Source organism: Aotus nancymaae, unplaced genomic scaffold (assembly GCF_030222135.1).
Source record: "Aotus nancymaae isolate 86718 unplaced genomic scaffold, 86718_ANA_hifiasm-v0.15.2.pri h1tg000057l, whole genome shotgun sequence".
NCBI classification, from domain to species: domain Eukaryota; kingdom Metazoa; phylum Chordata; class Mammalia; order Primates; family Aotidae; genus Aotus; species Aotus nancymaae.
Genome location: NW_026988471.1, coordinates 1,004,531 through 1,018,198, shown reverse-complemented (window position 1 = coordinate 1,018,198; position 13,668 = coordinate 1,004,531). Strand labels below are relative to the sequence as shown.

General features: G+C 50.3%; 1 protein-coding gene across 1 annotated transcript in view; it reads left to right on the top strand.

Moving 5' to 3' along the window:
* The window catches only part of PXDN (peroxidasin), a 108,498-nt gene that overhangs the window by 40,094 nt on the left and 54,736 nt on the right, over positions 1-13,668 (top strand). Inside the window, exons 2-5 of the mRNA XM_064363796.1 lie at positions 4,838-4,909; positions 6,235-6,306; positions 10,046-10,117; positions 13,516-13,587. Of these exons, the coding sequence (XP_064219866.1) occupies positions 4,838-4,909; positions 6,235-6,306; positions 10,046-10,117; positions 13,516-13,587 (288 nt within the window). The remainder of the gene's footprint in view (positions 1-4,837; positions 4,910-6,234; positions 6,307-10,045; positions 10,118-13,515; positions 13,588-13,668) is intronic.

The window sequence follows — 13,668 nt, the reverse complement described above, 5'->3', positions numbered from 1 at the left end:
GTGTGCACGCGCACGCATGTGTGATGGAGTTTCTTGTTGCCCAGGCTGGAGTGCAATGGTGCAATCTCGGCTCACCGCAACCTCTGCCTCCCGGGTTCAAGCAATTCTCCTGCCTCAGCCTCCCGAGTAGCTGGGATTACAAGCATACGCCACCACGCCCAGCTAATTTTTTGTATTTTTAGTAGAGACTGGGTTACCATGTGCTGGCCAGGCTGTTCCAGAAACTCCTGACCTCAGGTGATCCACCTGCCTCGGGCTTCCAAAGTGCTGGGATTCTAGGTGTGAGCCACCAGGCCCAGACACATTTTTATTTTTTTTATATTTAAAAATGAATTAACACATCTGAGACTTTTGCATATGCGAAAAGTCAAGATTGTTTTATTTTAAAAATCAGTATTATGGAAGGTATTATAGTAGAATAAACTTTATAAAACAATCTTTAATGACTGCTTTTTAAAATTCATACCTTTGTCATGATTAAGCATTACAGATTTATTTTGCTGTGAAAGGGACTCTAATGGCAAAAAAAATCCCTGGAGGAAATTAGATTAGAACTCGGGTTTCCACGCCTCCTTTCAGTTCTAACCTGTAGCTGTTCTGCAGTGCTGCAGTGACTCGTGATTTTGATGCCGAGTGTGAACCTGCACTTCGATGTTTCATTCCAAACACTACAATTCTTGACGTTTTTTTCTCTGGTAGGATTTTTAGTACGTTGAGATTTGAGAATAGTGGAAATATTAACAAGGAAACGGAAGGAAACGCGAAAACTACCCTCGGACTCCTCGTCCTCACTTGCTTCGTAAATGTCAAATACAAGTGAATCTGAGTTGTATTTCTGAGACTCTGAGTTGAGAAGTTCTTAGTTCCTGCTCGATGGTGAGGCCCGCTCCTCTGGAGACCGGAGAGGGTGCTGGCGCCCGCGCGCCCCGAGTGGGTCACACCCGGGAGCGCGCTTGGATGTGAGGGGCCGAGTCTCCTGAATTCTGCCAGGGAGGATCGACCTCTTGAAATGCCTTCAGTGAGAGCGACGTTCATGCCGAGGAGAGCGCGCTGGGCCGAGTCTGTTGCTTTTCTGGTTCTGCCACTTACAGACCGACTGACCTGAGGCCGGTTACCTCACCTTTCTTAGTTCCTAAATTCTTACTTGTCAAGGAAAGGGGTTTCTTCTAACCTGGGTCTTGTCCTCTCCTCCCTCCCCGCGTCAGCCGCCTTCGTGTGCTGTTCCTTCGTGGGCTGGTCGCTTCCCCAGGACGTTCCTTTGTCCCTCTGAAGTGGGGGTGACCCTGCCCTGCGGTCGTCATTTCTGAGCTCTTGAGTGATTCCCTGTCTGCACCGTGGTCTTCTCTGGGTGCCGGGTGTTCAGAGGCTGCCCTGATACGTGCTTCGGGTACCCAGTGAATGCGCTGGGAGGATCCGCTGGAATTGAAGGGGATGCTGTGACGGTTATTTGCAGAGTTTTCGGTTTACAGAGCACTTTTCACACACAAGCGCCTCCTCCTTCTGTGACCTTGTTCGCCGGTGCTTATTGTCATTGGTGCTTTATGGTTTAGGGCCCAGGCTTTAGAAGGATGCACCCCTCGCGCTTACCCAGGCAGGGGTGTGGCATTTGTGTTGCCATCTCCTGAGGCTTTGGCCCTGGCTTCGGCAACAGTTCATGGATGCCCTGTCCGATGTCAGCCCTCAGTGTTCATCTGTGTTCCACTCGCTTTAGTAATCACGCCACTTATAGGTTTCCCAGAACTTTCTAGAATCTATCTCCATTCTCATCATGTCAATTTACTTCATGGAGGGAGTGCCAGAGCCCCTTGCTTGTTGGGAGAAGTGGTCCCGCAGGCTGTGGGGATCAGGTGACCCAGTGGCCTCACTCATTGGCATGTGGCACACAGCCAGTGCCACGTGGTCACATCTGCCCAGGGTCCCTCTCCAGCGCCCGCAGCCCCTTGGGGAGCCACCACCGCAGGAGGTGGGTGGGAGCATGGAGCTCTCGAGAAGAGCCAAGGAAGGCTTGTTGAAGTGCTCTTTAAATCTTCAAGGTTTCGGGAAGGTTTTTTTTCCCCCCAGTTAGGATTATTTGTGGAAATATTTATTATGATTGTTAAAATAATAATTCTGCTTGTCAAGTAATGGGGTCATACGTAATTGCATAATGCAGGGATCAGATGCGTCCCCACAGTCCTGTTCCGCCCAGACATGTGCAAACATTACTTTCAAAGTCATGACGTGGCGAGCCCTTATATCCTGCACTTAGACTTAAGCACGTTTTAACTGGAGTTTAGGTTTACATTGATTGTAAGCTTTATGCCAATTATGGCCAGTAAGCTGAGGATCAGATGTGGAAGAAATGCGGAGGAAGTGAGCAGACGCCGCTGCTAGTGTTTGTGAGTGTGCATGTGTGTGCAGATGCCTTTCCTGTGTCTACTCACACTCAGCACACTTAACAGTCTATATAGTGTGTATTTGCATTCCATCTTGAGCATTCCTGAAGAATGATGCCTTTCAAACTTTACCCGACTTAGAATCACCTGGAAATCTTATTAGAACCCACGTTACTGGGACCCACTCCCAGAGCTACTGATTCTGGAGATTTGGGGCGGTACCCGGAGTTTGCTTTTCAAACAGGCTCCCAAGTGCTGCTGTGGAACAATGCTGGGCAGAATCTGGGCTGCTCTGTGGCGTGCAGACCCCTCCTGACCTGTCTAGCATCTCGCAAATTGAGAAGTGATTCAGGCAAAAATCAGCCCTTGCTGATTGCAGATGGGGTTCATATTTGAAAGGAACGTTGGTTTCCCGTGTCTGTGGTTTCTTAATGCCCTGAGCTTGTCTCTCGGGGACGGAGCCATGAGGACCTGGACCCCCCTGCCTGTTCTGTTGCTCTGGGGGAGGTAGGTTTCTGAGGCAGCTCCAGTTCCCCTCCAGTGACACGCGTGCAGATGTAGCTGTATTGTGAGTCAGCCCGCCCCAAACATACGCTCCGGTTTGGTGACAGTGTTTCTAGCTCCTTCCATGTGCTGTGGTATCAGACAGAACATGTAAACTCACACCCACATACAGATGAACACGTGCGTGTATAATATTGGTGTATGAGTGTCTTTTTGTCTCTGTTCCTCAGATGAGATCATTTCTAATATTTAGTGGCTCCTAAGTTCACTCCCCTCTGCATTATTAAGTATGTTAAGCCATGCAGTGAGCTTTTCATTTCAGCTATTATGTTTTTCAGTTCTAGAATTTCAGTTTGGTTCTGTTTTCATGTTTCACTTCGTCTGTTAAGATAACCCCCTTTGCAGTAAAGGGGACCCTCTGTTCTGCCCTCTTCATAGTAGAAGTCTTTTTTGGTGGCCTGGCTAAGACCGTGGTGGGAGGCCTAACCGCTGTAAGCAGGTTGTGAAATGGTCCCCTTAACTAGGCCAGTGCCATCCCACAGAAATACCGTGATAACTACTTTTGTAATTTTACATTTTGTGGTCAGTCTGTGAAAAAAAATTAGAAAGAAACAGTTAGTTTTAAAAATGTTTTATTTAACTCTGCATGCAAAACTTGTACATAGTTCAGCGTGTACTCAGCATAAAAGTTGTGCAAGATATACTTATGTTCTGTTTGTCTGTAGGAAGTCCTTGAGGTCCACTGTGAGTTTTGCACTTTTGCTCAACACTGGCCACCTCTCAGGTGCTCAGACCCAGGGCGCAGGGACTTGTGTATGGGACGGCTCCTCTCTGCCCATCACTCCAGGGGCTTGGTGGATCCGACTTCAGAACTGGCGCAAGACCTGCACGTCGGGAAGCTGGGTTTGCAGCTGGGTTTGCAGCTGCTCCTGCAGCCTCCCCACGCTCTCGTAGCCCAGTCTGCGTCTCGCTTTCCAGCTTCCAGGTCGCCGTTGCCTCCTCTGGGGCTTGAGTGTGGGTTCCCACGGGGAACGGGGAGTCAGAACAGGGGGTGCTCGCTCCATCCTCTGCTCTGGAGGTGCAGCCTGGTTTCTGGATTTGGTGTGGTCAGGGTTGATTTCTGCTCTAAGCTGTGGCACGTGGCTGGGCTCTCCAGGACGGCCTTCTTACCTGTTCGCGTGCTGGGCAGGCTGGGCGCTCCAGGACGGCCTCCTTACCTGTTCGCGTGCTGGCCAGCCCCTCTGCTTGCTGTGTCTCAGGTACGGGAGCTTCTTTGCAGTCATTTGTTTATCCTGAAATTGCAGCTGCTCCCAGTTCTCCCTTGTCTGTCATGGGTCCGTGTTTTCCGTATGAAGTGAGTGGGTATCCCGGACGGCTGCTTTCCCCTCCCGTGTCTTCCTCCAGCACCACCTCCCAGTTTCGGCACCTCTGACTTTCAGCAGCTCCTACGTGGAGAGTACATGGAGCCACTGGTGATATTCTGAATATGAATGTAAATTAAAATCTCATCTATTTAAAAAGGAGCATGGCAGTGCAGGGGAGGGTGTGTGTGAGGAGGCTGTTGGTGGACAGTGGGCATCGCCGAGGAAAGTGAGCCCGGGTGTGAGGGCACAGTGTGGAATGATGGCCAGGACAGCCCGATGGGCAGAGTGGAGCCGCCTCCTCCTTCTCCTCTGGGAGAATTGGACCCACAGCACGGGGCGGTAACTGGGAAGGACAGTTTCCCTCGCTGACTCCCAGGCTCGATGCTGTTACTGTCAGTGACACACATACTTTCTTTGAAGTATCTTATTGAACCATAAACCAGAGCCAGCTCTGCAAACTACTGACAAGGATTACGTTGGGATAGTGTGATCAGATTCCGCATTGTCACTGTTTTGAAACTGACTAAGAACAGCGAAGAGGTAACGATGTTTGTAGATTTTTTTTCACATAATACCTTCCTTGTTTCTTCACAGAGATCTTCGCTTTAACAGAATCAGAGAGATCCAACCTGGGGCATTCAGGCGGCTGAGGAACTTGAACACCTTGTGAGTAGAAATATTCTACTGGAAACTCACAGAAAAATAGGAATCATTACATCATTTCCCTGCAGGTGAACTCATCACCCACAACCGGTGGGCATGGCGGGGAAAAGTAGAGAAGGAGAGTGCACCCAGATGCCAGGACTGTGGCCACTGTGTGTCTCGCCTCATGGCTGTGTGCCTACATTGGGACCCATGCTGACCGCTAAGCTTGCCCCTGGCCTTCACGTGGGTCACTTGCTCCAGAATCGCTCTGCCCTTGCTGGGGTCAGGCTGGCCTCTGTGTGCTCCTGCACCTCCTCTGTGACAAGGTTGAGCAGGACAGTGCTTTTTCTGAGCGTGGAGTGGACTGAAGCGAGTCCCAGGACGCCCGGAGGGAGCAGGCAGGGCCAGGTCCAGTGTTGCTGTGCAGACCCCAGGTTCTGCAGGACACGCCCAGTGCAGCGGAAGCTAGTTCCCTTCTGCACCAGGACTGAGCACAGTGGCGTAAGGGCAGGGTCACGGGGAGCAGGGTCACACGGTTCAGGGTCACGGAGAGCAGGGTCACGGGGAGCAGGGTCACACGGTTCAGGGTCACGGAGAGCAGGGTCACGGGGGGCAGGGTCAGGGGGGCAGGGTCACGGGGGGCAGGGTCAGGGGGGCAGGGTCACGGGGGGCAGGGTCACGGGGGGCAGGGTCGGGGGGCAGGGTCACGGGGGGCAGGGTCACGGAAAGCAGGGTCACGGCGGGCAGGGTCGGGGGCAGGGTCGGGGGGCATGGTCGGGGGGCAGGGTCACAGGGTTCAGGATCACGGAGAGCCGGGTCACAGGGGGCAGGGTCACGGGGGGCAGGGACCGCCTGGGCCACCTGTCCACTGTTGACCCTGGGGGCAAGGGGCCTGGGGCCTCTCTCACCAGGTCCTTGTCTGTGCACGTGAATGGAGCGCAGGTCACAGGGCCCACCTTTCCTGTCCTGCCTGCCCACCCAGACCACCTTCCTACCATGACTGCCTTACACTGGCCGCAGCCCTGGCTGAAACAGAAAATCTAAGAGACAGCAGGATAAAGAAATAAACCCCTTTCTATAGGAGGGAAGGAATGTTTTCTTACTGCGTCAAAAGGTGGAAACTGTGGAGTGGCATGGACATCGTCTCTGAGCAACTTTTTCATGACGATGGTTAAACGCTAAAGCTGAGTTTTGTCCTGTGGATTCAGCGCTCATTGAATGTTGACGGCGAGTCTGTTGCTGAGTTTTATTATATGACCTTTTCCAAGGCTGTCGGAATGTTTTAACACAGCTTTGAAGTTTGTTTTCTGTTGTTTTTAAAAATTCTGATTGACTCTCTTTCATAGGCTTCTCAATAATAATCAGATCAAGAGGATACCTAGTGGGGCATTTGAAGACTTGGAAAATTTAAAATATCTGTAAGTTAATGATCAGTTCTTTAACCTAAAAACTTATGTATCTATATTTAGATTACTTAAAAATAGAGCTAAATTTTGTGCTGTTTGTGAGTTATTGTAAATATATCCATTTAAATGAGGTTTTATTTTCAGAAGGTGAGTAACACTTTAGCTGGGATTACAAAAATGGATTGTCAGTGATATAAAGTGCTACACGATGTGATTTTTAGTGTCTCATCACTAAGCCTTTGTGAAGCGGACCGCATAAAATTAAAACGCACAGCCTCTGAAAATTGCTCTAGAAGTAACGATGACGCTTCCAGAGGGGGAGGCGATGACACACTGAGTTGTCGATAGGAACAGCTGACAGGTGTTTTGCGAAATAGCAGCTGTCAAAATAGTTTCCAGCTGCCTTTCCAGCTGTAGGTGAAATGTAACATCTAAATAACCGATGCCGGTGGAATGTTACTAATTACTGCAGATTTTCCTGTGTTTCTCTAAGTGATTTCACCTCTTATTTTTGTGAGGTTAACTTTTATTTCACTTTTAAAAACTGATTTTAATCTATTTCTTTTCATTTGACACGTCTTCTGCTTGTTGAAATGAGTTTTGCAGTTTAGAAAACGAGCTTCCTGGGAAGTGCTGGTCTAGTCTCAGTCACACACGCGCTTGCTGCAAAATCGGAGCTGTTGAAGGGAAACAGTAGAAGGGTGTGTCATGTGCTCCTGGCAGATTATTCTTTGAAGACTTAGTGACTTTGCAAAGAGCGCTATTTTTAATAACAATGATTTATTTCGGCTATTTTTATTGGAAATTCATATCATAAGTGAACCAAAACATGTTTAAGTTATTTTGATTTTTAAATTTTATTTTTATTTTTTTATTTGATTTTAATTTTTTTTTTAAATTTTACTTTACCAAGTTCTGGGATGCATGTACAGAACGTGCGGGTTCGCTATGTAGGTGCATGTGCTGTGGTGGTCTGCTGCACCCATCAGCCTGTCATCCGGGTTTTAAGCCGCACATGCATTAGGTATTTGTCCTAATGCTCTAGTTATTTTGCTTTTTAAAACAAAGTCGTCTTGTTATTGTTGGTGTATATTCTGAAATCCGTTTGGAAGATACTCGACGTGTTACATACACGCTTTTCCCCTCCGTCATCGTTGGAGTGGGATGTCAATTTTAAATTTCACATAAACATGACTGAGCCTCGCCCCACATTGCTAAAATGAGAGACAGGCCTTTTATTTGTTTATTTACCCTTTTCTCTTTTTTGGTATTTCGAGTGTTGTGCAAGTTCCAGAAGAGGGCTTTTGTTTCCTGGAAAGTCGATGCAGTCAGCTGACAGCCAGCATTCCCTGTGTGTGTGTATGTGTGTTTAATAGGTTTAACAGGGTTTTTAAAATATTTTATTTTATTTTTTGTTACTGGTTTCGAATAATTAAGAGCAACTCAGCAAACGTGTTCAAAGTGAAGTTGTTTGGGAGGCTCTGTTTTCACTGTCCGACCTCCTCGGGCCCTCTGAGAGCCTGCACTGCACACCCTTCCCTCTCTCCCTTGGTAACAAGCTGTGGTGTCCCTGGCGGCGGAGGACACAGGTCACTGGGGTGGAGGAAGGACAGACTGGTGGTAAAGGGTCCGTAGGTCACGACTCAGAAGCAGACTACAGACCAGGGCAGAGCAGGGAAGCTGCCCAGAGAGGCCGGGGGACCCGTGTATCCAGCAGCCGCAGCCTCTGCCTGCTCAGCTGTCACTGGTGGGTGATTTAGGACACTGTAAGACGTCAGTGCTGTGATTTAAACTGTGCGTAGCCCATGTGCTTAAGAACGCTCCTGAAGCCTTTTGGTTATTTCAGCCTTGTGTATTGAGTCAGTACCAAAGGACACCTGTAAAGGCTGAGTCATTCTTGTTTCTTGGAACTTCGATTACGTCTAGTGGGGCACAAGCCTTCCCTTCAGTTCACGTTTTTTAATGGAATTATTTCTTGAGACAGTTAGGACTGATCAAGGGTCGGCTCTATGATGAAGCAGAAAATCACAGTTTATTATTATGATAAATACCTATTCTTATAAACAAATTCCATTCCAGTGTCTTTATAAAGGCACATTCATGTTTGATTCAGTCGTCCCACGCATTCGATCCTTTCCTTTGATTTTTTAAAGTGCATCTAACGTGATGCTCTCCTTGATAATCAGTTTGTTTGTTTTTTAAGAAATGGGCACAGAAAATTACATTTAAACTTGCCTTCTCCAGAAGTATAGTAACAACTCACATGTGAACAGCCGTTAATAGGTACAGGGCCATATTCTAAGAGCTTTGTATATATACTAAACGGTTTCTGTCCGTTTTAGAGCAGAGGAAACTGAGACCCAGGCGTTCAGTGGGAGTTCAAGGATCCCACGCCTGTGGCCTGGAGAAGTGGGGACCTTGCCAGGCCTCTGCTGCGGGCACTGGGCTCTGGGTCGCTGGGGAGTTCTGGTCGGTCGTGTGAAGGCTTGTAACTCTTGAGATCAGCTCTGCCAATCTGCACGGAGGGGGAAGTGAGATCTGCTCAGCTGGGCTGTGAGAACTCGGGCTGGCAGTGCAGGTCCTGTTGAACTGGATCCTGCCCCAGGCGTTATTAACTGCATTACAGTCAAACACTCGGCCCTTCTGGATGTGAGTTATTTAATATTGTAAGCATTAAGACAAAAATGTTGTTTATTGAGTGGAGCGAGCCTAAGCCATCAGTTTCGAAGAGACGTGTCTGCCTGAATTTGAAAAGTAGGAGAAGTGTGGATTTTGACTTGCCCATCTTCTATAACAGAGATGGAGCCCAGGGATTCTAAGGAACGGTAGTGACAGGTGTCCCCATGTCTGGGCACAGACACAGATTCACAGCCTTCTTGGGGACCCCCAAGCTGCTGGCCCAGCACTGTGTGTGAGGCAAACTGGCGGAACCCACGTCACGTCCGGGATGGATGGGTCCGATGCACATGGTTTCGTGGCTCTTTTTGGAATTGTGATACTTTGGTGTGGAAATTTTCAGCCTCCATCCGTCAGGTCAGGCTTGGCACATGTTCTCTGTGCAGGACCAGGCCTCTGTGGGTGGCACAGTCTCTACTGGGCTGCTCAGCCCCAGGCGGTACGGAGTGAGAGAGCGTGGTCGTATTCCCAGAGCTCTATTTATGGACACTGACATTCCAAGTTAATATGTTAGCAATTAGGATTCTTCTATTGAGATTTTCAACCACTTTATACAAAACAAGCAGCAGGCCGATTGTGCGACTCTTCCGATAGGCCTTTGATGCTTCTGTTTTATAAGAATGGTTCCAGGGGTGAGTTATTCCAGAGACATTCCGTCTTCATATTGTCTACTCCCCAGATTATTTCTGGGAATTTTAGAGACATGTCAATATCAGTTATAGAATCTTATAACCAATGCATTATACACGCCCATGGAAAATGGTTTTCTTTTTGAGGCTTTGAAGCAAATGTATTGTGGGCAATTCATTAGCCGTAGTCTAAGGTCTGTGAATTACCTGAAAAACCCATAGCAGGGCTTGGTCACCTTCAGCTGGCACCAGTTGCTTTTGGCCACTTGAGATTCGAGGGAAGGGAAGCCCCTGGGAGAGGCAGTGTTCTCACGGTGCAGACGGTCGGTTTGCATTCTAATACAGCCGTTCATTTTGAAACCGTCTCCATGTGTCAATGCAGTTCTTTTCCGTCTGAAGTTTGACCTCCTGTCTGTGCTAATGCTCCCCAATGTTTCTTGTTTCAGCTATCTGTACAAGAATGAGATCCAGTCAATTGACAGGCAAGCGTTTAAGGGACTTGCCTCTCTAGAGCAACTGTAAGTGCCCCTTCTGTTCGTGCTTTAGTCTCGGGTGCCGCCTGGCTCTTTTCCTCCCGTAGGGACCAGTGCTCTGAGCTTGCTGTTTGCATGATGCATGACTGCGCTGCCTGAGGTGTGGGAGGACGTGCATGAAGACGGAAAATCAGGGACGGGCGGGTCCTTCGCCCCCCGCCCCAGCTTCCACCCAGCCAGCCCGCCGCCCACCCTCAGGAGGCATCGCTGGTCTCCCCTATGGCGGCACCAGGCCCCGGGCCGTGTTCTCCTGACACCAAGGACAGTAGGCTCGATGGAACCCGTGTCACATGTTAGGGGAGAGACAGGCAGGTGCACAAGTCCGATCAAGGCGTCCTTCACCGGGGAAGTACCCAGGGTGCCAGGGGATGGGAGGGCTGTTTGCCGGCTTCACGGCTCCTCATCGTGACTGTGAACGCACGAAGCTGAACCTCTCCCATTGTGATGCCATTATCTGAGGAAAAGCTTTCTTCCCTTGTGGTTCTAGTCAGTGTGTAATGAAACGATCTTACTTTCTTTGGCCGCACGTGAAGTCGGCCTTCGCCGTGAAGTCAGCATGTTGATTTTTCATGACAAGGTCCTGGTGAAAAGGAGGATTTGTTCCGGTTTGTTTGCTCAGCCTGTCATTTTTCGCTCGACAAGCTGAGCCCATTCTTGAGGAGTTGCAAGTTGTCCTGGTTTTAGGAGTGCGGATGGAAGCAGCTGTCGGCTGTGATGTGGCGTGACGTCCTCCCGCCGCAGCTGCTGATCTGTGGTCACGGGTCACTGGCTGACCGGACACAGCAATGTTGTCAGCGAGTTTGAGACCAGGCGGTGCCGGGGAGAGACCACTCGGGGACCCAGCACGCTGAGGACCACAGTGCTCATGTTGCCCGAAGTGTGTGTTTATTCAAGTGAGCATGGACGGGGCGTGGGGAGCTTTGGGAAGAGATCATCTGTCTGTACAGAGAAGGACTGTGCAGCTCACTGCAGAGACACATGGAGGTACCCAGGGAACCCCCAGATGTAGGAAGAGCTTGCCAAGGAGCATTTCACTCAGTGGGAGTGAGAAAATCTTCATCGCAGACCGTTCTTAGATCCTGAGTGGGTCGGAAGATGCTCATCTGGCTTTGTGCTGGGTGAGTCCAGTGATATTTTTAAGAAGAAAAGGGCAAGTCAGGGCAGAAATGAGGCTGAACACAAAGGGTGTCTGGGAATCACCAAATAGGTGTTCCAGAAACTTCTGGATGCTGGGGAGAGCTTCCTGAGCTGGCCAGGCTGCCTTCAGCACCCAGGGTTAGGTGAGCTGGGGTCTCTGGTGCTGCGGCTTGGGTTCCATGCAGTGAAGGCTGTACGGTGAGCCTGAGAGCCGCCCAGCCCCACCCTCAGGCAGGGAGCTGTTGGGAAGGAGGTAAGCAGGTCCACCTAGACCTCAGTGAGAGCCTGGCCAGGCACTGTGTGTCCAGGGAGGGTGGCTTGTGCGGACCTGGGCTACCTGCACCCCTTCCCAGGATCTGCTGTGCAGCCTGGAACTGTTGAAAACATGCATTCCTAGTGGTGCCGGGAGCCGGAATGCGGGACTCACTGGAGCCCACAGATGCAGCTCCTGGGGGCACTGAGTAACTCTGATCCAGAAAGGCTCCTTAGGAAGCTGTGGACACAGGTCAGAAAACACGCCTGGCCAGTCGGGAAACGTGCATTTGAATTCAGTGTTGACCTCGGCATCCTTGGGGAGTCATTTCCTATCTGTGGTCCTCTGTGTCCTCAGCTGTTCGGGGAGGGGTGTCAGACACCCCGGCTGTGTGGAGCCCCAGGCCCCCTAAGATCCTGTGCTCCCTGGACCGTATTTCCTGTAGCACCTGTGCAGCGGTGCTCCCACGTGCCCCTGGCCAGCCTGCACTGCAGAGTGTGGGTGGAGGGATTTTGCCAGCCTCCGCTCTCCGTGGGGTTGAGATCCCACTTCCTTCCCCCGTCAGCTCTCCTCGGCCTTCTGGCCTTTGCCTGGGGAACTCCACCCTGCCTGCAGCACTGAAACCTCACGGGGCAGCTCACAGCCTCCATGGGGTAGTGGTGCCTGGGTCTCGCATCTGACCCCCAACTGGCGTGGGCTGCGAAAGGCTAAGGACCCCAAAAAAACGCAGGCGCTCTGTCAGCATGCTGCTGGCAGAGACAAGGCTCCAGGGATTCCGTCGGGTTCTGCCTCCCTTGGGCCCCGCGTCATGTGCCCGCCCATCATGCTCACAAACAGTGATTTTCCTCCTCTTCCCGCTCCAGCTTTTCCTTCCCTCGTGTTTCCCATTCGTGCGTGGAGTGCTTGGCACAGACCTGTCCCAGGGGAGGGGCAGGGAGGGTCTGCATTTGGGGCCCTCTGGCTGCAGGTGTCTGCAGAGACTCAGCATGGCCTGTGTGGGTGCTGCCCAGGGAGCTGGCGTGGGGACAGGGTGGGTGGTGGCAGCCGCACTCCAGTGCCCTGGCGGTGACAGTGGCCTCAGGCCGCCCACAGACCTGATTCTCGGGCGTGCTTTCTGAGGACTCTTCCTTCCTGTGGCGTTAGAAAGACCACTCTCCGCGGGCGTGCCGCTTCTGTCACTCACCCTGGCCTCCCGGGGACGTCGTCATTTAGAATGCGTGCTGGCTGCAGCGGATGCCTGAATGGGCAGGAGGGGTCTCCCAGCAGAGCACTCCAGGGAGAGGCCTGACTTGTGTTTGACTTAAGAGGAAAAACCCACTTTTCAAAGTGAGAAAATTCGTATTCAGGAAACATTAGAAAGAATGAGCTATAGCAAAAGGTGTAAATTGTAGACGTTTGGAGACAGGTGCCATGGTATTCGGTACCGTCAAGGGCACCCGAGGAAAGGCGCTGTCTGACTTAAGCTTCAGGACTGGTGGAGAAGGGCGGGTGACATTCTTTATGTGTTTCCTTTGTGGTCTTCAGGGATATCTTTGTATCTGACAATAACCTCTGTGCCGAAGTGATGATGCCCCTGCCACATTCATACACAAGTTAGAAGATCTGAGGGCCGGGAGTCACTGGTTTATGTGTGTGCCATTATTGAAGTTAGGCTTTTGATGTCTGCTTTTTCCCGTATCTTTCGGAGGTGAAATGGCTGGGCCGAGTCGGCACCGCCCTTCTCACGAGGTGTAAAGGAGCCCAGTGAGCACCTCCAGGCCTCGCTCCCGCACGTCCCGTCGCTTAGGTGAACGTCCGTGCCCGGTGCTTCTGTGTATTTATCTAATCATTTCATTACTTGATGTATTTTCCTCACCGTGTAGGAAGTCTAGCGAGCCACCTATTGATATCTGAATTTGAAATGACAAAGAAAACAAATTTTGAGCAAAAATCTAGATCTGAGAAAATAAATTCAGTTGTAAATTATGTTATTTTTTTCTTTTAATTCCTCTAGATACCTGCACTTTAATCAGATAGAAACTTTGGACCCAGAGTCATTCCAGCATCTCCCGAAGCTTGAGAGGCTGTGAGTTTTGTCTAATTCCTCACCTTTCCGTTCACAGAGCCCTGGCCTCAGTCACTGGCCTGAGTTGAAGGTCACTTATTT